The sequence below is a fragment of the Pelodiscus sinensis genome, chromosome 21 (assembly GCF_052426305.1).
Source record: "Pelodiscus sinensis isolate ZL-2025 chromosome 21, ASM5242630v1, whole genome shotgun sequence".
Lineage (NCBI taxonomy): Eukaryota > Metazoa > Chordata > Testudines > Trionychidae > Pelodiscus > Pelodiscus sinensis.
In genome coordinates, this window is record NC_143072.1 from 16,027,740 (window position 1) to 16,054,346 (window position 26,607).

The window sequence follows — 26,607 nt, forward strand, 5'->3', positions numbered from 1 at the left end:
AGATAAAAATATAGGTTCGACCTCTATAGTCCAGATGTTCCTTGCCTGGCAACAGAGCTCTACAGCCAGTGGCAACAGATAGGCCGGCATTGACCTTCCCTGGTCCAGCAGATGCTCTGGTTCAGGACCAGTCAGTTCCCAAGAGTGCTGGACCAGAGAGTGACAACTTGCAGTGTGCTGTGTATAAAGAAGGATGCTCCAAGCAGACTAGGCTCTGTATGTAACCCTTTTAATGAAATCAATATCAAATATATTTTCTGTCGCTCTATTTAGCACATGCTGCCCCGTTTGAGCAACATATCTCAACACAGAGAGTGGAAAGGAAGAATATGTGCCTAGGTCTTCAGTCTGTGCTGGATTTGCATCAGTAACGAAATGGTGTTTCTGCAAACACTGGTCGGGTTCGCTGTTGCCCTATACACTTTGTCATCATCTCCACTTGTACAAGCTGCTGCTAGTGGAAGGGGAGCCTTCCGAGTGGGTGGTGTTGCACACAAGTTGCAAAGGAGTGAAAAGTTGGCCGCAGAAAAAAAAAAGGAAAAAGTTGCACCTGGTCTGCACCTGATTTTTTTGTACTGTTATAAATGTGCGTTAGTGGCATGAATTTTTTACACTGATGCAGCTGGTAATAATTATGCTAATACATCTCTTTAGGTGGACACCTACTCCCCTTACCATATTGAAAGACGAGACACTTAAATAACTTCATCTATTCTAGGAGATTGTTGTAATGCTGTATGCTGGTATAATTAACAGAATACAATACATTCTAAAATTATTGGCCAGATTTTTGTTGCCCCGTCCCTTGTGTAAGCCTTTACACAAGTGCAGATAAGTCGCGAAATATTTCTAGTCTGATTTAGTTGCATTTTACACTGACTTTGACCAAGCTCACACTATAGGGGTGGTCGCAGTATAGCTATCTGTAGTGTGTGAAAAGGTTTTTCCCCATAACTGCAAGAACACCAGCTCCCCAAACAATCGTGACTAGGTTGACAGAGGCCTTCTTATGTCACCCTAGCTATAGTGCTCAGAGCTGAGTCAATGTACCTTAGATGGAGTTGCCTGAGGGTCTCTGCTATGGGAGGTCAATTGAAGAAACTCTCCCATCAACTTCCCTTACGCTTCTTGTTCCGGTGGCATCCTGGAGTTGAAAAGCATGTACTCAGCAGTCAATTTAGTGACTCTTCCCTACACCAGCTAAATTGAATCCGCAGGAGATTGATCGCCACAGAGCTGGTCCCATGGTAAGTGCAGACCTGCCCTTAAGGACCTGCCTACCTGAGACTTTGTCCGTGTGCCATGCAGATAAAACTGAGACTAGCAAAGGTGCCGGAGTCCAATGGAGCCACTGATTGAACAATTCTCTGAGGATCCCCCAGCTTTAGAATTAGCTCCCCACCCCAATCTGAACTAAACAGTCAGATAAACTCCAGGCCGCAGGGCAAATTTTTCCTTTTTCCTCCAGGCATTTGTACATGGTGGCTGCTTGCAGAGAGGTTGATGCTAAGGATGGGAAATTGTTGGAGAGAAAGGGTTATTTGAAATGTAAAGGTGCCAGAATCCCTGGAAGTCATTTACATTGACTACTTCGGCTGTGCTTGGCATATCTCTAAGTCGTGGTGTTGCGAATGTAGCCTGTGGCCCCGCTATAGCATTTGTGCAAATCTAAGAGAATCCATCTGTTTGCTGGCTTTTCGTTTTGTTCAGTGCAAAGGGGTCCCTTAAAATTCAACAGCAATAAAGACACAGAAGAGAAACTCAAATTCTGATTTGTTTGATTGGATTCTGAATCTCTGGCTGCTGGTTTTGACTCCGTGGATTTGCTACCCCATGTTTAGTATTCCCACCTGGCTTTTTACTCCGGGGCCTGGCTTTACAAACAGAGGCCAAGAGCTGTGCTAAAGCCTGTGGCTGTGTGTGACAAGAGATCAGGGGAATGTTGTTTTCAGTTTGGGTTTAGGTTGGTTTGCACCCTCCGCTCCATAGACCCGCACTGAGAGGCTGTGTCTGTACTAGGAGTGTAGCCACTGCGGTAGCTGTGTTTATACTGGGATAAGTCACACATTGGCTATGTCTACACTGCAGGCTTTTTCTTGCGCAAAAACATGCAGAGCGTCTAGACTGCACGCGCATTTTTGCGCAAGTAAATTTACAGTACAGCGTCGGAAAACAGGGTTTCTTCTGGAGACGCGTTATTCCTCTCCCCATGAGGAATAAGCCCTCTTGCACAAGAGCTCTTCCACAAGAGGGCAGTGTAGACAGGCAACATGAATTTCTTGCGCAAGAAACTCCTATGGCTAAAAGGGTCATCGGAGCTTTCTTGCACAAGAGCACGTCCACAATGCCATAGACGCTCTTGTGCAAAAGCACTTGGCAGTGTGGACATGCTCTTGTGGAAGACCTTTTGCACAAACTCTTCTGCCAAACCGTTCTTGTGTAAGAAGCCTGCAGTGTAGACGTAGCCATTGGGACTTCTCAGAGCCAGTGGCTAAAGTTCCAGAGTGACAGGATTGCACCCGCAGTGGAGGCCAGAAGAGGTTTGAAGTGCTGCATACACAGTGCACTGATTGAGCCAGCCACAAACTGGTTCACTGTGGGGGAGCAGGGTGGGAGAAGGGAGTGAAAGAGCCTCCCCAGCCTTTTCCCAAGCACCACCTTGCTCTGAAGGAGCACAAGGACCGCCCTGGCTCGCAGCATGCTTAGGACTTCACTCGTGATATCTCAACAGTTCACCTCAGGATCTCCTTATGCCCTCACATTGGACATTGCACTTCATCATTGCCCCCAGCTGTATAATCATGTGCAAAGCGACAGCTAACCCTTATGATTTTAGATGGAGAGCAAAAAAGGGAGGTGAACGGCAATCTCCCTTAAATGCCTTCAAAAATCCCAGTTTTAGAGCACTTTGGAGCCTGTCTGCTGCATCATAAAGACTAGAAAAGACTTTGCCGGTGTAATGCCTCCCCACGAAACTCAGCACTGTATTATCTTTGCGGTATAAATTGGAAGAAGGTGTATTTGCTTTATTGTTACAGCATTGAAGAGCTAAGAAAAGCAAAGTTGCAGTGAAGTAAAACCTTTCAACCAATGCCTGAGCCACCCTGGCTAATCTTTGTGGTTTATTCAGCTCACAATGCTGCATGTTTACCGGTCATGTGGCCTTCAGACAACACCAGCTATTTTCCTGAGAGCCCCAGGTGGGAAGGACCTGGCACATGGGGACTGAATTGCCAAACTACAGGGATTTAAATGAGGCCTTAGGAGTTTCAGCGAAACTCCATTGTCAGGCCTGGCATATGGAGAATGTTCTTAAGGGCTCAAAGGCTGCCAGAAGCCAGGTAAACTATGCCAGATGGCTGTTATGAGGTGCGTCTTTTAAACTAATTGGATTGCTGCTTACTTCCCCTTCCTACACATATCACTCTAAATTACTTATGATGAGCCTTGAAGGGAATGGACGCTAGCGAACTTGAACAGACTTCAGAAAAGTACTCTAATGAAAAAATTCACCTCAGGGAAAGGGGAAGAGAGAAACCAACCATGAGAGCGAGCTTCTCATTTGGCATGGCTTTTCTGAAGTCAAATGAACTTCACTGATTTCTTCCACCTGTAGATGTGCCCTTCCTGTTGACTGCGGCCTAGCCGGCCCATATTGTATAAAGCACATTTCTATCGATATAACTGGCCACATGAGAGGCAAGAGCCACTTTGTTACAGCAATTAAACCATTGCTGAAAATAAACATTTAGGGCAGAGGTTCTCAAAACTTTCTGGCCTGCATCCCACCCCACACAACACAGACATTTCTTCAGACGACCAGCCAACCACCCACCATGACAAAATGGGTCCAGGAAGGGATGGGCGGGGTCTAGCTTGGAGGTTGAATGCAGGAGCAGGCTGGGAGTAGAGGATCTGGGAGGGACCCGTACACCCCGCTATCTAGTGCTACAGGACTACTTGTTGCCTTTCTACAGAGCATTGATATTGAAAAGCCTGTTATTGAAGGTGCTCTTAACCCAAGAGAGAAAAATATTCACTTTGGGGTATCGTGTTCATCTTAAAGACGTAGTTTTATGGAGCTTAATATTGTAAAAAGACATGATGTCTGGAAATGGTATTAAAATGGCCTTACTTCATGGGTTTTTTATGTAAGTAATTCATGACATTAAAAGCAAGAAAAACACCAGCTATGAGACTGCTGATTCAGAAAATCTATTTGAGGGCAACTCAGCTCATGAAAAGCAAGGGCACGCAGTTGCTGTTTTAACTTTGAATTAAGGCGGTGGCAGTCTGGATTTTGTGGCAGCTGGAATTGATAACACCTACCTTCAATAGCAGATTTAAATGGCCACATATTCGCTTCATTCTTAACTTAACACACATGCGCAAGTCCCATTGGAACTTACATGCTTAAATGGTTCCAAATTGTGTCCTCAGTTACACTAAGCAAATCAGGACTGACTATACTATGTTACAAAAACTTGCCAGCTGTCTACACTGGCCCCTTGAATTTGTGCAAGAGCACTGACTTTGTAATGTACAAAATCAGTACTTCTTGCGCAAATACTTTCACGCTCCCGCTCAGGGATAAGCCCTCTTGCACAAGAATACTTGCGCAAGAGGGCCAGTGTAGACAGGCACCTTAATTTTTTGCGCAAGAAAGCCCGATGGCTAAAATGTCCATCGGAGCTTTCTTGCTCAAAAGCGTGTCTAGATTGGCATGGATGCTTTTGCGCAAAAGCACTTGCCAATCTAGACGCTCTTTTGCGGAAATACTTTTAACAGAAAAACTTTTAAAATGCAGAGGCGCGGCCGTCCCAGACTGGTGTGAGCCGGGACTGCTTGGTCCCAAATCGTGCTGGGTCCAGCAACCCCTCTTCGCAGCAGCCTGGGCTGTCTGCAGGCAGGAGCTGCTCCAGTAGCAGCCCCAGCTGTGTGGGGCCCAGCTCCCTTCTGGGACCCCTGCAGACAGGGGATGTTGCCAAAGCAGTCTCTGCCCGCAGTGAGCCTCAGCTTTGCGGCAGTGTCCCCGCCTCTGATAGAGGCAGCAGGATGCTGGCTCCCCCCAGCACCAGCTCTTGTCTTTCCCTCCCCCTTGCTGCTTCTCATATAGAGGCAGCAAGTGGGGGGGGGGGGCAGAGCGAGTAGTCAAGTACTCGACTACCCAATAAGCTTAGCCTTATCTAGTAGTCAAGTGCTTGACTACTCACTTACGTCCCTATTTTATACCAGTAGAAATGAACAAAATTTGGCCCACCATGTATTAGATCAGTTCTCCATTTTGAAAAGGTGTCTTAAAATATACTTCACAGCTGGTAACTATCGAGTAAAGACCTTCATGTGATGGAAACTGGCCATTGTAATTGGTGGATCAATGCCAATTTACACCAACCGAGTATCTGGCTTATATGATTTAGTCAGGAATTTACATTTGCTTTCCTTTAGGCCCTGTGTCTGATCTCATTGCTGTAGTTCAGGGAGGTGAACCGGCATAAAACCCCAAGGTTCAGTTGAAACCAAATGATTTATCAGTTCACATAAATCCTAGTACACTTACAGGCACAAAATATGTTATTTATTGTGAACTTTGCAAAGACACGGTTAAGCAACAAAATATACATTTCTGAACCTTTAGAATTAGTTTTATACATAACAAATACAATATGCTACCATAGCAATAAATTAAATGTACATATTTACACAAACATAGGTAACCAGAAACTCTACAAAGCATCGCCTCTCTACCAAAAAAATATTTTTTGTCAGATACATTTCATTAAGAATATTTTTCCCCACACTGTTCCCTTTCATCACATTCTAACATTTAGAAAATCCTTTGCAGGATTTCATACAGTGCTACATTCATGACAAAAAAAATGAAAGCATGCTTTAAGATTTGGAGGAAAAAAAAGGAAACCTGGAACCATGTTAAAATGAAACAGAATTTGTAGCATGGATCAAAGAACTGCTCTGCAAAGGTGCTGAACCCTGCATTCTCCATAGAAGTCAGTGGCATTTGTACATGCTAAATGCCTCTCACAAACAGGCCCAAAGACAGCTGAAAAATCTTTGGCACAGATCCTCAGGTGGTTTTAATGTTTCCATTTACACCAGCTGGCCGGTTGGCCCTGCCTCGTGATATTCACCAAAGCTCCAGATCAGAAAAGCAGTTAAATATGTGCTTCAGTACATCCCTTTTCAGAAAAGCATTTTCAGGTCCATGTTTTCTGTGGCTTTGAATGAGGAAAGCACTTACATGCTGTAGTTTGCATACATGGCTGCAAACCAGTCCCCTTATTGAGGATGTAAGACATATGAGAGGTAAGATATAATTCTCCATTCCAGTCAGCCTTGAGATCGCCTAGCTGCAATGTGAGGGTGCATCTACACTGCACCCGGAGCTCGAAATAAGCTACGCAAGTTCACCTACGCAAATTGCGTAGCTTATTTCGAGTCAATTTTGAAATAGCTTAATTTGAAATTAGGCACTGTCTACACAGCACTTATTTCGAAATAAATTGCTATTCCAAAATGCCCCTTACTCCTTGTGGAATGAGGTTTACAGGGATGTTGGAATAGTGAGCCTGTAATATTTCAAAATAGCAGGTGCACTCAAAAGACATGGAACAGCTATTTCAGTAGCATTGCAGTTTAGACGTAGCCTGGGATTTCATAGTATATATATATATGTATTGGGATGGGGGTTTCAGAGATTCAGCAGGTTAGGAGCACAAGTCTTGCAGACTCATGTGGCTAACTCCCTTAGGAGCTTTAGAAAAAAAAAAAACCTCGTCATGTCTGTCTAGAGTCCGCCGTGAACCCTGTGGAAGGTCTATGGTGCAAAATATGCTGCAGATTAGAGTGGTGAACCTCTTCCCCTTAGTGCTCAAATAAGTGATGGAAAAGTTAAAGCATAAAATAATTCACACCTTGGGGGGCCAGGCCTTTGTTTAAGTCAGTGGAGCGATGCTGATTTGTACCAGCTGAGCATCTGGCCCTGAATTTCTTATTTGGAAACTAAATAAATATACAGTGTTTGCACTTCCATAGTACCCATATGAATACAGTAAAAGATTAGTGCAAGAAGGTAAAACACACCAGGACACTAGGCTCATATCATCAATTGGAGTTTGTGTCCCATAGAAATCCCTGGGGGTTTTGTTGACCGTATGCAGGATTACAGAAATACCTTGTTTCTGATTAATGAATCCCCTTTTCCACATAGACTGGAAAAATTCACTGGCTTAGAATTTAGTGTTTTAAATAGAACTATTGAGGGTTTCCTCTCATGTCTTATATAGTTCTTAGCAGTCCAAAGTGTTTGGAAATATGTACAGGTATCTTTTCACCCACTACTAATGTGTAGATGCTGCTGATTGATAGCACAACAGTTTGGGACACAAAGTGAAGCAGAATACCATACATCCTTAAAACTACAAAGGGAGGTAATTAGACTGAAAGTAATTGTACTGGAATTTGATAAGGACAACAGCATTAAAACCCTTACGCTTGTGATCATTAAAGATCCTGTGGAACAATTGACAAGTGGTAAAGGGCAAAAAGTATCTGAGACTCATCAGGCTGAACCTCTTGAAATGTTTGGCTACTTCTGAAAACTTTAGGCAAGAACCTTCATTCTCCATCTCCTCTGAAATTCAGTGGGCTTAGTATTTTGAAGAGTCCACTTTGCTATATAACTCTCATTTATGGTCAAACTTTCCCAGCCATATTGTATGGATCACATTCAAATGACTTTTCCAAATCTTACTGAAAAATCAGGTTCTGATGAAATGCCTCAAGACATCTTAATGCTTTCAAAAAAATCTCACAGAGATCAACATTTAAGCTAAAGATGACTTCTGTAGAATCAAAGTAGCCCACTGAAATACAAAAAAAAAAAAAACCGCTAGCAGGTGACATTTTGGTATATGACTTGAGGAAATTATTCAATATTTAAGGGAAAGAGTGAAGAAAAAAGATGCTTCCCTGGTGCACTGAAATGTGAGCACTGTCCTTTAAAATGTTTTGAACCTGAGATGTCTGTAGCTACTGCTGCAAATCAGACTTCAGAGACTCTGCTTTTACCTTCTTTAAACAAAATATTCATTTTTAGCATTTAAATTCTATTCAGAGAAAGGAATTTTGGTTTAAAAATACAGCTTTACAGAGAGTGAACTAATAAAGAAAACCATTCTGGTCTCAGAGAGACTAATTTGTCTTTTGGCCTTTACTTCCTCTGCTGTTCTAGTTACAAGCTCTCATTATGGCAATTAGTTTGGATTTTACATTGGCAAACTATGTGTAGGCACCTGTACGTATCTGTTTTGTTAAATCAAAGCTGCAGGGTGCTGCTGACTGACAATGAACGTTTGGTTCCACATACTTTGGCTACGTCTACATTGGCAGTTTCTTGCAGAAGAACAGTCCTTCTGCCGCAAAAACTTGCCGGTTGTCTACACTGCACGAGCGTTCTACCAGAAGTAAGTTTACAGTATAGCATTGTAAAACAGGGCTTCTTCCGGAAGAGTTATTCCTTTTCCCATGAGGAATAAGCCCTATTGTGCAAAAGCTCTTCCAGAAGAGGGCAGTGTAGACAGGCAACATGAATTTCTGGCACAAGAAGCCCCTATGGTTAAAATGGCCATCAGAGCTTTCTTGCGGAAGAGAGCGTCTACACTGCCATGGATGCTCTTGTGCAAAAGCACATCTCTTGTGCAAAAGCACATTGCAGTGTAGACGCTCTCTTGTGGAAGTTTTTGCACAAGAATTCTTCCACAAAAGCATTCTTGTGCAAGAAGCTGCCAGTGTAGACGTAGCCTTTGTGTTTGCCGTAACCAAAATTTCAGACTCTCTCCAAAGCCCGGGCACGCCTATGCCCACGTTGGCATGGCACATGACCAGTATGGGGTTAAATCCAGGATAATGAAATTAAAGTCAAAGGAACTACATGACTCATTGTAGTCCTAGTAAAACTGCAATCAAATCTCCTACATGATATGCCCATGTGAAGCAGTCCACCTTCTATGGGCCGCTTGAAAATACCGCACGTCAACTTGTTATGCCCGTGTATTTTAAACTTTTCTTTGGCACATTATGATTGATTGGAGGGGGTGCACAATTTTCAGAGTGGGGTGCTTATATTAGGGTGCCCAATTTTGCACTTATACCACAAATTAGGCATCCAAAGGGTAGGCATCCATTTGAAGTTGAAAGTATGGACATTTTCTATGTGAAGACCTTCATTTAGTGAGGCAGTGAATCCACTGGATTGATTTAAAGGGGAAAAATTGTTTCCACAATGGCGGCAGTGTAAAATGACAAGCTTCTTTTTAGCATGCTAACAGAATGGGTCTCATCCCCAACCCCTCCAGTGGAAAGACTCCGTTTGACATCAGTGGGCTTTGAAAGGGATCCTCCATAAGACCCAGAAAAAGGAAGCTCGCTATATCTATTGGAAATTGAGTGTGGTAATGACAGTTCCTGGTATCAAAATGAAGCTGGTTACTTGCACTCACCTTCAGAATTAGGTGAAAGTTGCTAGGTACAAGTTGTCATGCAGGAGATGAGAAAAGGACCACAAAGTGCAATAGATCCACTAGTATTTCAATACATAATATGAAATAACACTAAAGTGTCTTTTATGGGCAAATACTTTACTAACTCTTTACCATGTGTCATCAAAACCACACTCTCTTTCCCCCTATTTTTCTGGAGGAACAAGTCAGTTACTGAAAAAATATTAACAGTCTTTCCCCTGAACCTAACATTTGTTACATTGGTGAAAGTCAGCATAGCTCCATTAATGTCACTGGAGCATCACTTGGTGATGCTCTGGTACATAAAAGGCAGTAAGTAGGTGCTTTTGAGATCTACTTAATAGGCCACGTCTTCACTTGCCATGCTGGAGATCGTTCTTCTGGCATTCAATTTAGCGGGTCTAGTTAAGACCCACTAAATCGAACACTGAGGGCAGTGCCAGTCAGCACTGGTACTCCTGGCAGTCGCAAGGCGTAAGGAAAGCTGACGGGAGTACTTGCTAGAAGTGTATACTTTAACCCAATCTTCCAGGTTGAGTGTAGCCCTGGCTGCAATCAGTCAGTCACCACGCCACAACAGCAGCTTAGTGGCTCCTTTTGGGGCTGCTGTGAGCATGTGGGGGCAGGAGAAAAGGGTTTTTATTTATAGAAAGCACTTCCCCCTCTCACTGCAATTCAGCTGCTGATAAAAATAAAAGGTTCTTTTATTAATGTAATGGGTTCCCATAGTACTAGAAGTTTAAACAATCAGCCAGATGCTAATCTCCATTGTCTTGCAGTACACCTTGTCCTGTCAGTCACATAGTGCAAAGCAGCCAATCAGAATGATGTCATCCCACGCTCACATTGCACTGAAATAAAAAGTGCAGGGCAACAGACATACATTCACACCCTGGTGGCTGATTAAATTTCTGCATTTGAACTGTGGGGACGCTCAGGTCCTAGCTCTTTGTCCACAGCAATTGAGCTGTAGTAAGGGATCGAGGTGTTCTTCAACAATGCCCTTGGGGTAACACTGATGAACTGACCTAGGAGGTGGGAGTGAAATCTAAAAAGCATCAAGTGGAACAAAAAATGGGGGGGGGGGGAAGATGCCTGACTCTTCTCACAACCCTGTAAATCTGTTGTATATTTATACATTTTACACCCTGCTCTCCCATCTATGCCCCTTTTCTAGTAGCAAACTTACTTTACTACGTGGGTGACATGCAGAATCTCTGGTGATATCTCCCAGGAGCTTGTGTGGGCCCAGGTTATTCTGCAGCTCTTGTGTACCATCCCAGCCCCTATAAAAATATGACCCACACGGACGCAGCCCAACCAAAGGAGAACCTTATTAAAGCCCTGTTTGCATGAACCAGCATTCCCCCCAAGGGGATGTGGAATCAGGGGGCTGTAGAGCAATAGCTGGAGACGTGGGTTTTTGGTTATGAGAGTGTGGTGTTTGCTCATGCATCACTCTCTTTTCACTGCATTTTTTCCCATTCTTCCCGGCCCTATTTTGCCTTAGCAGTTCCTCCCCGCAGCATGCGTATAAGCCATTACACAGCAAAGGGGAGGCACTTTCTCCAAGCTGGTGTGTTATGCAGTCCTGCCAAGTGAATTTACACAAACAACAAAAGTCAGCATCTTAACAGCTTATCATTTGTTTGCTGGAGAGAGATTTCAGCCACATGGATATTCTCCAGCCCATCTGTCCTCCTCGAGAGTGATAGCCAAATTCTCTAAAGTAAAATGGTGGCACCTCCATTACTATTATTTCCAGTGTGTGAGTGCCTGGAGGTCCTATTGTGCTAGGCACTGAACAAGCCCATCTTCTGCGACAGCTCCCACCCCAACTCAGGGGAAGGGAACAGGCAGACAGAAGTTACTGCCCAAGTTTACTCACAGGGGCCAGGAAAAAAACCCAGGACTCCCTCCATGGTGCTTCTCTGAAGTCAACAGAGATCTGATTTTCAGCAGCACAGAATTTTGCCTTTGATTTGCTCCAAAATCCCTTAACGGAGGTGGAGGAAAGCCCTCCTGTCCAAGCTAAGAGACAAATAAATAGGTTTGAAAGAACTTGTGCAAGCTCCCCCCACCCTTAACAACAAACCAAAGAAACCTGACCAGTTGTTTTTCATTGGGTAATTAAAAACAAAGCACAGAGACATCCTGAGCCAACAGAGAATAGCTGTCCTGCCTACTTTCTCGATAAAGAAAATCATCTGCGAGCGCAAATGGATAGACACAGAACTGCAATATGAAAAAGCCTAGAGGAAACAGGATTTGTCATTGAACTGTCTTTTCCCAGTCCAAGCAACACAAGATGAACAGCACTCATCTTAAGACAAATAGCTACCGTACATACAAGGTGCACACAAGGTTAGCACGTTTCAGAGTACCGAGCGAGAGGGTGAAGGGACTTCAAGTACATGGCAGAAATGCATTTCCAGATGCAGTGCGAGAATGGAGGGTTTATCAGACAAAACGGGAGTCGAGCAATGTGTTACCATTCTGCACTGATGGGTTCTTGTTAGAATACAGACGTTACTACTAGATGGCAGTTTCTTCTCGACTCACTTAAAGGTACAGCTGAGTGGGTGAAGAGCTCACAATGCAGCGTGGCCATTGCTATTCGTGTAGCTCATGGGGTTTCCCATTTGATAGTGGAAGAGAAGAGTTTTCCCTTTGTTATAACAGAAAACCTGCCAAAGAAAGGAAACAAGAGAGCGTAAAAACATCAGCGATTGGGAAAAAGAGAAAATTCTCACGAGTGTCAGTGATAGTAGGAAGAGGACATGCCCCTTGAGTGCTACCAAGCACTACGAGGCTGTAAAAACTTTCACCTGCAAGTGAAAGTGTGGTCTGAGCAGAAGCCGCTTCGAGTCAGGCTCATATGACTCGCTCAGAGTATTCATCGCTCCTAAAAAGGAAAGGCCAGGTTTTTCACAATTGCGGTGTCTCTCCATTACCCCCTGAAGTCACAGAAGAGTTATAGCTTACAGCACTGCTAAGTCTTAAATACTGACGACTCATGAGTCAGGTTTGAAAATTGTCTGATTTTTTAAAAATTATACTTGTTGGGACACTGCTGGGTTTTGAGTCTTTAGCGCTCATGGTTTGAAGCTGTTCACCCCAACTAGGAGGGCTTAAGAAGCTTTGTAATTGAATGAATGCTGAGCTTTTTGTGAAGTAACATGACTCTACCAGCGGGGGCTTTAAGGAAAACCAGAAAGACCACAAGACCTGCAATAAAACTACAAAATTTCCAACACTGGATGGGGGCCTTGGCCTTGCAAGTGGGGATGTGAATGTTTAACTATGGAAATGGTTCTCTGATAAGGCTGGGCTAATTGGTGAACATTCCCAGTTACACGCAGGCTGTATCAGAGCAGCAGTGTGGGACCTCCCCAGGATTGAGGCTGCAAGTGGGAGCTGGTGCAAGCCAGGACCTGACTTAAAAGCCAGCTCCTGACATGTACTGGTTCCGGGGAGCTGACTACCACTGTGCTCTGCTGCCTCTGTATCAGAGGCAGCAGCACAGGGCAGCAGCCAGCTCCCATGAGTGGAGCAGCAGGTGGAAGCCTGTATGTGCCAGAAGCCCACTTAAAAGCCGTCTCCCAGAGTGCACCAGTTTCCAGGGAAGCCTACTGCCGCCCCGCATGTAACCACTGAAATTTTCAGCAGTTACACAGTTACTCAATTATACACATTTTCACATCCCTACTTGCAAGTTCCCCGAGGTGGCTCACCAGTGTATTTCAACCTGGATTTGGAGGGGGCCACCAATTAAACAGAAGAGACAAACCTCGGGGCTTCTCTGATGAAACAGAGTTGTTGCCTGTTCTGGTGCAGGCTTTTCCTGCTGTGGACACCTATCTATTCAGAATAGGGTTGCCAGATGGTTTCAACAAAAATTTCGGATACACTTGACAGTACATCACAATCGACATTACATCTTATTTAGAAAATACCGGACATTTCTATTTTCTCATTTCTATTTTCTCAATTTGCTTCCCGAACAGAAAGCTCAAATACTGGACTGTCCGGGTCAAAACCGGACACCTGGAAAACCTAATTCAGAACAGAACAGGGACACCTTGCCCTCCCCCCAGATTGTTACAAGTTGAAAAACTGCTAAGATTTGCAAAAATTTGCCTTATGAGCTGAATGTTTCCATTCATGAGTCCTGCCCAAATGTCTATCTGGCTGTCATGTTTTTGTTTGGTGAGTGTGTGGGGGGAGGGAGGGAGTGTCTTCTGTTTGTTTTGCAAACAGGAATGTGAGGGAGGATATTTGAGCAATTTACTCAGCCTGACTTTTTTTTTTCAATTATGAGAGTAAACAAAACACATCCTTAGTTTCTCTGTAAAAATGCTAACCACTCCTTTAAAAAGCAGTGCAACAGCTAAAACTGTTGACCTTACCACAATGAGATCTGTTAGTCTGCCAGATAATCACTGCAAAAGGGAACTGGTGGAAACCCCATTTGGGCTTTGAAAATTAAGAACATAAGAACAGCCATACTGGGTCAGACCAAAGGTCTATCTAGCCGAATATCTTGTTTTCTGACGGTGGCCAATGCCCGGTGCCCCAGAGGAAGTGAACAAAGCAGGTAATCGTCATGTGATCCCTGTTCTGTCATCCATTTCCAGCCCCTGACAAACAGAGGCCAGGGACACCATTCCTACCCATTTTGGCTAATAGCTATTGATGGACCTAACCTCCATGAATTTATCCAGTTCTCTTTTGAACCCTGTTAAAGTCCTGGTTTTCACAACATCTTCTGGCAAGGAGTTCCACAGGTTCACTGTACACTGCATGAAGAAAAACTTCCTTTTGTTTGTTTTAAACCTACTACCCATTAATTTCATTTGGTGATCCCTTGTTCTTATGGGAACAAATAAATAACTTTTCCTTATTCACTTTCTCCATATCTGTCATGATACTACAGACCTCTATAAAAGACCCCTTTTCTGAATCTTTTCCAATGCCAATATATCTTTTTTGAGATGAGGCAACCACATTTGTACACAGTATTCAAGATGTGGGAGTAGCATGGATTTATAAAGAGGCAATAAGATATTCTCTATGGCTACGTCTACACTGGCATGATTTTCCGGAAATGCTTAAAACGGAACAGTTTTCCATTATAAGTATTTCCGGAAATAGAGCTTCTACATTGGCAGGATGCTTTTCCGGAAAAGCCCTTTTTCCGGAAAAGCGTCCATGGCCAATGTAGAAGCGCTTTTCCACAAAAAAGCCCCGATCGTCATTTTCGCGATCGGGACTTTTTTGCGGAAAACACTACCGTGCTGTCTACACTGGCCCTTTTCTGGAACAGTTTTCCGGAAAAAGGACTTTTGCCCGAGCGGGAGCAGCATAGTTTTTCCGGAAAAGCAGCTGATTTCATACATTAGATCGTCACTGCTTTTCCGGAAATTCAAGGGGCCAGTGTAGACAGCTCGCAGCTTATTCCGGAAAAGCAGCTGCTTTTCTGGAATAAGTGGCCCAGTGTAGACACAGCCTATCACTTTTTTAATGATTCCTAACATTCTGTTTGCTTTTTTGAGTTAAGTCTACGCTGCAACACTATTTCGAAATAACTAGGGCTATTCCAAAATAATTTAGTTCACATCTACACAGAAAGCAGTTATTTTGAAATAGTGTTAAAATACTGTCAAGCTGGAGGACTTCTTACTCTGATTCCTGTAACCCTCATTGTACGAGGAGTAAGGGAAGTCAGAGGAAGAGTGCTCTATTTCGAAATAAGTGCTGTGCAGAGGCTCCTTATTTCTAAATAAGCTATTTCGAAATAAGATTTGCAATTGATGTAGCTCAATTTGAGAAGCATATTTTGAGTTAAGCCCTGCAGTGTAGACACACCCTGAATCTGTAACTGGAAAGAACTTAAAAAACAACAAATAGTCTTGCAGCACCTTAAAGATTAACAAAACACGTAGATGGTATCATGAGCTTTCATGGGCCCAACCCACTTCATCTGCATTTAGACCATTTGTATGTTTAGTTGGGATACTTTTTCCAATGTGCATTACTTTGTATTTATCAACATTAAAATCACTTAGTTTTGTGAGATCCTTTTGAAGCTCTTAACACTCTGTTTTGGTCTTAACTATCTTGAGCAGTTTAGTATCATCTGCAGATTTTGCCACCTCACTATTTACTCCTTTCTCTGGTATAGGATTGGTCCCAGTACGGACCCTTGGGGGACACCACTAGTTACCTCTCTCCGCTCTGAAAACTGACCATTTATTCTTACCCTTTGTTTCCTGTCTTTTACCAGTTATCAATCCATGAGAGGACCTTCTTTCTTATCCCAGGACAATTTACGTTACTTAAGAGCCTTTGGTGAGGGACCTTGTTGAAGGCTTTGTGGAAATCTAAGTACACTATATCCACTGGATCCCCCTTGTCCATACGTTTGTTGAGCCCCTCAAAGAACTTTAGCAGATTAGTAAGGGATGATTTCCCTTTACAGAAACCATGTTGACTTTCCCCAACAGATTATGTTCATCTAGGTGTCTGACAATTCTATTCTTAACTACAGTTTCAACTAATTTGCCTGGTGCTGATGTTAGACTTACTGGTCTAATTGACAGGATCACTTCTAGAGCCCTTTTTAAGCTAGACAAAACCAACGTACATGCACTGTACATACACTGGAAGGGGAGGGTGGACTAATCATCTTAGAGCATATTACAAAACACTTACCTTTTACAAGTTCATGATGTCTGGCTCCTGCTAGTGAGTCTAAAAGAAAATAAGCACAATACAGATTTGTCCTATAGCTTTGTGTAAAAAGCTTTTTACCCTGTACCTCCGGTATTTCCTAACTTGCCCCAGGCTGGCAGGAAGGTCAGAAATTACATTCACATTCACATTGTTAGGATCAGAATGGATGGAAAAAATAAAGGACAAAATGCCGACGAATTTTTTATAATGACAACTCATCGCAATTTTGAAGCATTTGGACCACCTCTAGCTGATGGCCCGCTGATATCACACAGGGACTGGCCCTGAACAGAGCCTCTGCATCTCCCAATCCCTTTTTCTGCCTCCCCCATTCCTTGCTATAAAAGAAGCCTTCTATCCAGTTTGCACGACTGAGCCACCTGACGCCAGAAGAAATTAAAATCTCTTTGGGAATGGCATGCTTTGGTGACTGTTGTGGGCACTTCCTGGGCTGGTGTGTCTCTGTTAAATTGGCATGTATGATGTCGACTCTGGTAACTCATTGTAAGAAACTGTCCACATGTGCTAGAAGCACATATAATTTAGTGTGTGGGGGAGGAGGGATCTGTGTGCATGGGAGAGAACAGATCTTTCATTATACACAGAACATGCCTCAGCCTGGAACACTTCTCTTCGGGTTCTGCTCTGGAGCAACCTGCAAGTTGTCCCCCTGTAGGGTTGGTGGTGGAGATCAGATGGCCTTCCCTCCCTGTGTCTGCATTTTCTTGTGGACTGATGTGAGAGATCCTACCAGCGCTGGACCCTTAGCCAACGTCTACACTGCACAGTTATTTCAAAATAAGCTATTCTGAGTGTATGAAGGAATGTAGACGGAGCCACAGAAATGAAAAAAGAATATATTTATCTGAGAGACAGGTGGATTGGCAAAGTCTCTATTTGCAACCTCAGGCTACATCTACACTGCACAGTTATTTCAGAATAAACTATTCTGGAATAGTTATTAGTCCAAGGCAGGCTTCCCTCATGTAGACGTGTTATCTCGATTTAGAGCCCCAGGAGGAATAACTTAGAATGGCCCTGGTGAGGGGCTATTTCGAAATAGCAGCAGTGGAACATCTACACATGCTTCATTTTGAAAGAGCTATTTCGGAATAGGCGTTATTCTTCATAGAATGAGGTTTACAGAAGTCGGAATAAGCCATCCATTATTTTGAAATTATTTAAAAATAACGAATTGCTGTGTAGACGCTCGCATAGTTATTTTGGAATATCGGACGTTATTCCAAAATACCTTTGCTGTGTAGACACACCCTTAGACATAAAGCTGCATTCTCCAGTCTGCTACAGCCACATTGTGCAATGAGAACTGCCTGCCACACTAACTATCCCTCCTTCGCCTGGCCTATCAAGGTATTCCAGGGCGTAGAACTGCTATACCCGATTCTCCACAGGCATAAAGTTGCTTACAGAAGTTATAGTGGGCCCCCCACTTGCCTGCTGCTGAGAATCAGGAAACCTCCTGCAATTGGCTCCTATTCTCTATCCACGCACGGCTCAGACACATAGGACAATTGGAGCTGTGACACATTACGTACCGTGCTGGAACTGGAATGGCTAAGCTTATCAAAGCGAAACTTTAGATTTGACCTTGGAGAGTTTCTGTTCTTTATATCTGTCAGAAAAAAAATCAATACAACAATATTTGTTTAAGCTGTTTGACTGCACTAGACCAACCCAACAAGCTGGTCAGTGGATTTCCCATTGATTTTTATCAATCATTTAATCTTTTCCTAAAGGTTTGGCAAAATGTCCACATTAAGTAATCGTCTTTGATGGAGTAAATTCATGCTTAATTATAGCCCATAATATTTCTGACAGAAATGGCATAAAAAAGACTAATAAATGACTGATACATGAAATGCATGACACGGGTTTCTGTTTGCTCGGAGGATAAATATGAAATACAAATTTTAAACACAGAGAATGACAGTTTTAATTTTGACAAAAGTAACTGGAAGAACAAGAAGGAAGAGGGCTGTGACGGGTGCGTGGGTAGAACTAAAGAAAAAGAAATAAAGTTTCCCTCAGACTTTCCAAGTTGTCCTTCTTTTATAGCTGTTCCCAGTTACTAAATTTGTGAAAGGCTAAATTGAGATGGTTGTTTAGCAATTTGCTTATACTTTTATTAACTCGTAACTTCACACTTGCATCATCATTTCCTCCCACACTCTTTATGGGGCATGAAATTAAAATAGTGGTAGAGCTATGATCTATGATGCTGAGTCCCAAATGCCTTGCCTGCACACACAAAACCTTCCAGAACAGAATGGTGGTATTGTCATTATTATAATGAATTATCTAAGGTTCCCACTCTGTCACCTTTATTGGGATCACTACCCTATTTTGCAAGTCAGTCTATTGAAATGAATGGAACTAGTGGTAGAGTGAGCTTCAGCTCAACATAACCCTGGCAGAATCAAGCCCAAAGGAAGCTTCTTGGTTACTGGTTATGTTCTGAATCAACATATTCCAGGGAGCCTCAAGTCCATAGCTTCCAGTCCATTGGGAATCACAGAACCATAGAACACCAGAACTAGCAGGGCCCATAAGAGGTTGTCAAGTCCAGCTCCCTGCCCTCATGACAGGACCAAGCACCATCTAGATCATCCCTGATAAATGTCTATCCAGTTTGCTCTTAAATATTGCCAGTGATGGAAATTCCACATTGGAAGGTCAACAAGCCAACAACACACAGCCACCAATGTGCTCTAGTTCTAAGAGAAATTCCTGGTGCAGCATATAAGCATAAAAACCACAAAGTCTGCTAAATGGATACCATGGTGACCAGGACATGTCTGCACCACCCCTTACAAGCCAAGATTTTAGAAATAAGTTGGCATTTCATTGACTTTTGGAGGCTTCCTCTGCTCAGGTCAATGAAGGTATGCCTATACTTCAGGGCTACATCTACACTGGCATGATTTTCCGGAAATGCTTTTAATGGAAAAGTTTTCCGTTAAAAGCATTTTCGGAAAAGCGCATCTAGATTGGCACGGATGCTTTTCCGCAAAAGCACTTTTTGCAGAAAAGCATCCGTGGCCAATCTAGATGTGCTTTTCCGCAAAAAAGCCCCGATCGCCATTTTCGCGATCGGGGCTTTTTTGCAGAAAACAAATCTCTGCTGTCTACACTGGCCCTTTTGCACAAAAGTTTTTTGGAAAAAGACTTTTGCCCGAATGGGAGCAGCATAGCATTTCCGCAAGAACACTGACAATCTTACATGAGATCGTCAGTGCTTTTGCGGAAATTCAAGCGGCCAGTGTAGACAGCTGGCAAGTTTTTCTGCAAAAGCAGATGATTTTGCAGAAAAACTTGCCAGTCTAGACACAGCCCAGGTATAAGCACAACCTCCCAGCCCAGGGCTTCAGCTAATACACAAAAAATAGCCAGATGAACATTATGAGTTGGGCAGAGTCCACGCTGCAATGTCCACACTGCTGTTTTTAGTACGCTAGTTCAGTCCTCACTCATGGGACTGTCTCTCTGGACTGGCAGATATGTCTATGGAGACATAGCCAGAAAGTGTAAAATGATCCTAGACAGCATCGTCAGACTTCTATGGACCAAATGATTCATTCTATTTCATTTTTAAGGAGTCAATGGGACTTGAGCATCTGTCTAAATTCTATACTGTATGGCTACGTCTACACTGGCGGCTTCTTGTGCAAGAACAGCTGTTCTTGCACAAAAACTTGCCGGGTATCTACACTGCACGCGCGGTCTTGTGCAAATAAATTTACAGTCTAGTGTCGGAAAACAGGGCTTCTTCTGGAAGAGTTATTCCTCTCTTCACGAGGAATAAGCCCTCTTGCACAAGAGCTCTTGTGCAAGAGGGCAGAGTAGACAGGCAACATGAATTTCTTGCGCAAGAAACCCCTATGGCTAAAATGGCCATCAGAGCTTTCTTGAGCACGAGAACATCCACACTGCCATAGACGCTCTTGCACAAAAGCACATGCCAGTGCAGACGTGCTTTTGTGGAAGACTTTTTGCGCACGAACTCTTCCGCAAAACAGTTCTTGCGCAAGAAGCTGCCAGTGTAGACGTAGCTAATATGTATAAGGTTACCTATGTGCTTCCAGGAGAACACATAGTAAATGCATATTCTGAACTGCCTGAAAATAAAAAGATGCCCATTGACTTGAATAGATTTTGGCTTGGGCTTCATGACCCCCATTCTTCAATCCTTAGTCATGCTAAGAGGCCCTTATTTGAGCTAGCCATGCCCACTGATTGATTTCATGGAACTGTTTTCCTATGTGAATAAGGATTGCTAAGTCAAGCCCTAAGTGAGGGTCCAAATTCAGCCATTCTCACATGGCAAGTAGTCCTTATTCATGTGAATTGTCCCATTGATTACAGTGGGACTTTAGCAGCCGCTTAAGATTAGGACTCTAAGTAACAGTGACGGGTGATACGATATTCACCGGAGATTGATGACTGGCTGGGGGCAGAGTGTCTGGCATGGAAGGTCATTAAGACCAGTCATTTCCCAAAGTGCAGCCATTATTGCTCTTGCAAGACAAATATGTGTTTTCTAAAAGCAATTTTGCGCATTGTTTTGGAGGCTGCATCCAGGCACTGCCAGCAGGGCTATGAAGCAGCTTCCGCAGCAATGACAAGGGCATATTTTTCTTCATAGAAGAAAGCTCATTTCCCACTGCTGCTGGGGCCCTGGAAATCAAAAGGCACAATGTGTTGGGGAGAGCAGTGGCAGCCTTTGCTGACTTAGAAAAGACTAGAAAGACGTGTGCCATTCTGCTCCCTCGTGCCTGTGCTGAACGGACTGTGGTGTTTCGAGGGGGTCCAGTGACTGAGGTGAAAGGGGGCCGGTATCGTGTGCCAGCAAGAAGCAGCCACTGGTACTGGCCTGTAAATGGCTGATGTTAAGGCACTGCACCTTTTGCTCTCCCCCGTCAGCAGCCCTGTTGATAGGGTCCAGCAGGGCCACTGACTGGGGGGAGTAAAAGGGGTAGCTGCCCAGTGCTTTAAAAGGGCCTGAGGCATTTAGCTGCCGCTGCTTCCGCAATGGGACCCCCCCCCCACACACACACACACACTTCAAATAGCTGCCACAGCCCCACGGCTCCTGGTCCCTAGGGCAGCTGCAGTCATGAAGGGCTGTCCAGAGGAGTCTGGTCCCTACCCCCATCCCTTCTAGAGGTCCAGAGCTGGTCACTTCCCCACACCTTGCCTTGGGTCCCGACCACCCAGGCTGCATGCCAGTAAATTCCGGTACTTAATTTCACCCCATCCAATGGCAACACATTTGCCATCTCCAGTGGGACAAAAGAAACCCCCACGCAAACCTTACCAAAGCAAGAGCGTCCACTGCACCCACTTCTCTCCCTGGGGAAAGGGCCAAACACCACGACAGATGTGCAGTTGTGTTGCTGAATGCACTACTGGTGCTTGTGTAACTGCTGCTAGGAGGATTTGAACCCAGGAACCTCTGGAGCCTGGTATAGGAGCCTCTACCCTTTGAACTATAAGCCAGCTGGCTATCAGCCCATCTTGTACAGGTCTCTTGTTCTTAGCTGTTGCTGTGGTCTAGGTGCCACTGCATGGGACAGTGAACCACACTAGTGCTTTGTCTACACGGCATCATTTTTGCGGAAGAGGAAATGCAAATGAAGCGCTCATTAGCATTTCTTGTGCTCTCATTTGCATATTCTCTTCTGATCCTTTTTGAAAAAGAGGTTTTTGTGGAAAAAACGCAGCGTAGACAGGGCCATGTTCCTCATTATGTAAAAATGAGGCAGTGTAGACGGAAGCTCTGCGTGCGGGTTACACTCGGGCACTGTGGTGGAAGGGCAGTACAAGAACCTTTCAAGAAGGCTAGAATGGAGCCAACTCCTTAGGTTTCGTGCCAGGAGAGGCACTTAGTGAACTGGCCTCCCTAAAGAAATGTGCACGTGTGCCCCACAGAGACAGGCTTCTGTCCCATTCGGTGCTACTACCGCATCCTACCCACCTGTGGGGCTCCTGCTCATGATCACTGGTGTCGCAGCTGCTGCCATGCTTGGATTCTCACTGCTGGGAGAAGAGCCATAGACAAACACGTCCTGTTTGAAAGGTGATGCCGTGGATGGCTGGCTGCCCTGTAGGCAGAAATTGAGCAAAGACTATTTACCGAGAGCTTTCGTCAAGGGTGTTCTGTTTATATTGCACTGCCTTCTGTGCTCAGTGGAGACCCCAGGCCGAGTGTCACAGTGGAAGTGGGACGATTCTTGGGAGAAGAGGTATGGATGGAGCAAACTCTCTTGGCTTCCTGCTAGTGCTTAGACTTGCACAGCTCTGCCCCCCACAATCCGCAATAAGATGCAGCAAAGCTCCTAGGACTGTGAACATGGAGCAATCATCCAAGTAGGAGACTGCATTATATTCTTGGTTGTGTCACAGGCTCCCTGTGTGACCAGAAAAGTCACTTCACGGCTCCGTGCCTCAGTTTCCCCATCAATAACATGGAGGTAATGACACTTTGAGGCACTTTGCTACCATGTGATGAGTACAATGCAAATATGGAGGGGGAAGGAGCAGCCACTATAACTTGACCTGTGAATGTCATTACCGGTAAGATTTCTAGCTGCACTATGCAATCTGCTGAAGTACAGGCTAACATGCTTCACTAGTCTAGCATCTGAACTAGCTGGCTTTAGTAAAGCTTGGGTGTGTCTACACTAATTGCACTAATACCCCGTGACTGAAGTGCAGACATAACTTTAGGGCAGATCCACCAGGAGATCAGTGCTGCAGTGATTGATCTGCCAGGGGTTGATTTAGCAGGTCTAGTAAAGACTTTCTAAATCAACCACTGATCGCTATCTTGTTCACTCTGGTACTCCACCGGAACAAGAAGCATAAGGGAAATCGACAGGAGACTTTCTCCCATCAGCCCCTTCCCCCCCAGTGGAGACCACGTGGCAACTTGACCTAAAGTACATTGACTTCAGCTATGCTATTCACAGAGCTGGAGTTGCATGTCTTAGGTCAACACTGCCCCACAGTGTAGACCTGCCCTTAACATTCACTATTTTATTGTGCTGAGGACCAGTGGACTCAGTCCAGGAGTTAGAGTGAGAACTACAGCAGAATTTTTAGTTAACTGAGGTGAGGGGAACTCATTTTTGAAAATGGTGGCTAAAGAGAAAAGCTTTACTGCAGTAAAATCAGTGACATGAAGGCATTTAGATAAATATACAACTATGTGTACCTATTATGAGCCTAATTCTGAACTTACACCAGTGTAAATCAGGTGTAACTCAGTAGGAGTCAAGGGACTTAGACAAGTGTAAACAGGATCAGAAGCAGGCCCTGCTGTATGTAAGTGTGGTGGTATTTTAATGCCTACCACGCTATCGTATTCTTCCAAGGTTTCACTCTCCCCTGCTGTGCTGCTGAAGCTGCTGGTACTTGATGAAGAGCGTGAGATGTTTGATCTTCCATTCTCTTTCAATTTAATAAATGGCCTAGCAAGCGAACAAAAAGAAAACAGATGATTGCAGCCCGGACAGCTTCATCCTTAAGGCAAATGGGAAACGTTCATCCTCGATGCAATTCATTGACTCAACAGCATTGCATCGGGGTGAGTTGGGCCTGATGTCTTTAAACCCATATGAAATCATTAAAAAAAACCTCATGAAGTGATGAGTGTATAAGATTAACAGAAACAAATGGCCCATGTTCATTCCTGAAAGGCTAAACAAAACACTAAATATTTCTATCGATTTCCCTTCTGCTTTCCATGGATTCCTACTAGCCTCACCTTTCACATGTTTGACAAAATAGCCCTATAGAATGCGTTCACTGCAATGCTGTCGTGTTTTGAACAATATCTGCAAAATATTGGGTTCTTTTTCTTAAATAAGAGGGTTCACAAGAGAATTGTAGGTATTTCCAGGCAAGCAAAGGAAATGCCAGCTTGGCTGTATTTTGCTTAATAACAAAACTCACTTAAAGAAAGACACTGTGGTAGGTTTCTGTAAGTGAGTCACACAATAAATTCACTTTCCTCACATCTGGTTGCCTGGAGGCTCTTTACTAAAGTGCATAAAGGATGACTCTGTGGCTATGTCTACATTGCACCCATTTGGTGCAAGAAATATGCAAATTAGGTGAAGCCTGGAATATCACAGCGCCTCATTTGCATAATTAATTAGGCTCCGTTTCTGCACAAGAGGCTTTTGCGCAAAAAGAAGTTGTCTACACGGCTCCTTTTTGCGCAAAAAAACCCTCTTGCGCAAGAGCCATTCTTCCTGAAAAAAATGCGGAAGAACGGCTCTTGCGCAAGAAGACGGTTTTGTGCAAAAACAGAGCCTAATTAATTATGCAAATGAGGCACAGTGATATTCCACGCTTTACCTCATTTGCATATTTCTCACGCTAAACGGGCGCAGTGTAGACATAGTCTGTGGCAAAAACTCCAGGCTTTTCTATTTACCTTTCTTTGTTGGGGCATATTTCAGGAGAGCTAGGGTTAGATGAAGTTTCAGATTTCATGTCTTGAGAAGAATGTCCCCCATCCGGTGTCTTCTGTGTTCCTGAAACACTGTCACTGAGGGGCGAAAAACAGATTGGACAGATTATACAGAAGACAAGAAACAGCTGGGCCAAAATCTTCTTCTTATTTAGGCCAATGTAAATCCATCAGAGCAACAGTTGCTGACTCAGGATCAAATCCTGACAAGAAACTCAGTAATAAGGGATCCAGGATGCTGGCAGCTAACCCGTAGACACAGGAGATTAACACAGGACACTGATTGTTTACTAAGAGCATGCGAAGTCTCTAGCCTCAAACCTTCGTTTCCATAGAGTTGGTCAGACTGATGCATGGGTTAGGTGGGTAAAGGAGTCTCCTTCTTCGAAGGAGGTGTCTGCTGGTAGGGCCCCACTTCCAAAGCCCCAAAACCTGGGAGAAGTTCAGATCCTAACCTAAATTTTGGGTCTGGACCTCCTTTCCAGACGCTGGCCCACCCTGTCTGCGTTCTGTCATACAAATACGTGGGAACATTGTTCTCACGAGAGCCCACGTCTCTGGGAGGTGAAGAATCGTATGACATGACTTGGCCCTTTAATCAGGCCAGCCCCGTACGCGGATTCATTCCATTCTAATCTGTGTACAGTGTTTGTCCCATCACTCACTCAGGCACAGGGATCAGTTTAGATTTACAGCCTTTTTAAAGCAAGAGCATTTATGTCACTCCCCTCTCCCGGGGGGGCCTGGCAGGGGTCGCAGCAGCAGGAGCTGGGGGGAAGCGATCGCTGGCTCAGGCCTGGCAGCAGGAAGCAACTTGCAGCCGCTGCTTGTGGGGATTCTGGGGCCAGGCTCCGGGCCAGATCCCCGAGCCCAGCAGGGGCTGCTGTGGGGCCTCCAGAGCCTGGGCTGCAGCTGGGAGGGAGAATCTCCAGAAAGGCCAGTCCCGCTGCTCCCCAGGAGCCTCCCCCAGGGCAGCGCCCCTAGCCTGACCAGGGCCCTGTGTGACCCAGCCTCTGCCCCAGGGCGGGCAGCACCTGGGGGGGCAAGTCAGAGATGCCCCCTCTCCCATCTCCTCCCTCCCAGGAGTGGTGCCCATGGTGCCCCGGGGCTGCAGGGGGAGGGTTGGGCCCTGGGCTGCTCCCAGCAGAGCTGGCTGTGATCCATGTCTGGAGTCCAGGGAAGCTACCACCAGCTCCCAGCGTGTGCCCGGCAAGGGGAGCCAGCCCTGAGGGGGTCAGGAGGAGGCTGAAGAGGGACAGGGCAGATAAGGGGAGTGAGGGAGAACAGAGATATATGAGGGGGTGGGGGGAATGCAGGGGGTGCTGAAGGGACATTGGGCGGATTCAGGGGAGACTTATGGGGTGGATGGGAGCAGGAATGCAATGGAGGGAAACTCTAAAGGGGGGTCACAGGGAGGGAAAAGGGGGATGCGGGGAGGGGAGGCTGGGAGGAGACTTTGGGAGCAAGAGCAGCCTGGCTGGGGAAGGGAGACACACAGGGCAGGGGTTGTACAGAAGGAGACGGGGGAGACACAATGGCAGCTTCCCCGTCCCATGGAGGGCAGAGGTGACTGGTGGTACCACATGGGGGCATCAGCTCCTATGCCCCTGACAAAATTTCGGTTGCTAAATAGGGTGCCCCACATACACCCTGCCCTTGCAGGTGCCCCTCCCTGCACACCTCCATCTGCAGGCACCAGTCTCCCTGGAGGAATTCTTTCTGTGAATTTTTTAGTGTTGTACTGATCCGTTACGACACGTATTGTGTGTGTACAGATGCGATGTAAAATAACACGTGACCTCTTAAAGTGAATTACCATAATCAATATGCAAATAT

General features: G+C 44.8%; 2 protein-coding genes across 10 annotated transcripts in view; one reads left to right on the top strand and one right to left on the bottom strand.

Annotated features, from left to right (window-relative positions):
• The window catches only part of LOC102462330 (tapasin-related protein-like), a 22,385-nt gene extending 20,619 nt beyond the window's left edge, over positions 1 to 1,766 (top strand). For both annotated transcript variants that reach the window (XM_006138566.4, XM_075904880.2), the window contains one exon: positions 274 to 1,766. The gene's annotated coding sequence lies outside the window, so the exon portion shown is untranslated. The remainder of the gene's footprint in view (positions 1 to 273) is intronic.
• The window catches only part of RAP1GAP2 (RAP1 GTPase activating protein 2), a 353,090-nt gene continuing 327,675 nt past the window's right edge, over positions 1,193 to 26,607 (bottom strand). For 7 of the 8 annotated variants that reach the window (XM_075904876.2, XM_025179236.3, XM_075904878.2 and 4 more), the window contains 6 exons: positions 24,736 to 24,849; positions 23,647 to 23,764; positions 22,270 to 22,396; positions 17,831 to 17,907; positions 16,254 to 16,292; positions 1,193 to 12,226 (listed from right to left, as the gene is read on the bottom strand). In XM_075904876.2, coding sequence (XP_075760991.2) covers positions 16,284 to 16,292; positions 17,831 to 17,907; positions 22,270 to 22,396; positions 23,647 to 23,764; positions 24,736 to 24,849 — 445 coding nt within the window. In that variant the 3' untranslated portion in view covers positions 1,193 to 12,226; positions 16,254 to 16,283. The remainder of the gene's footprint in view (positions 12,227 to 16,253; positions 16,293 to 17,830; positions 17,908 to 22,269; positions 22,397 to 23,646; positions 23,765 to 24,735; positions 24,850 to 26,607) is intronic. The other variant, XM_089772180.1, reaches the window with a different exon arrangement.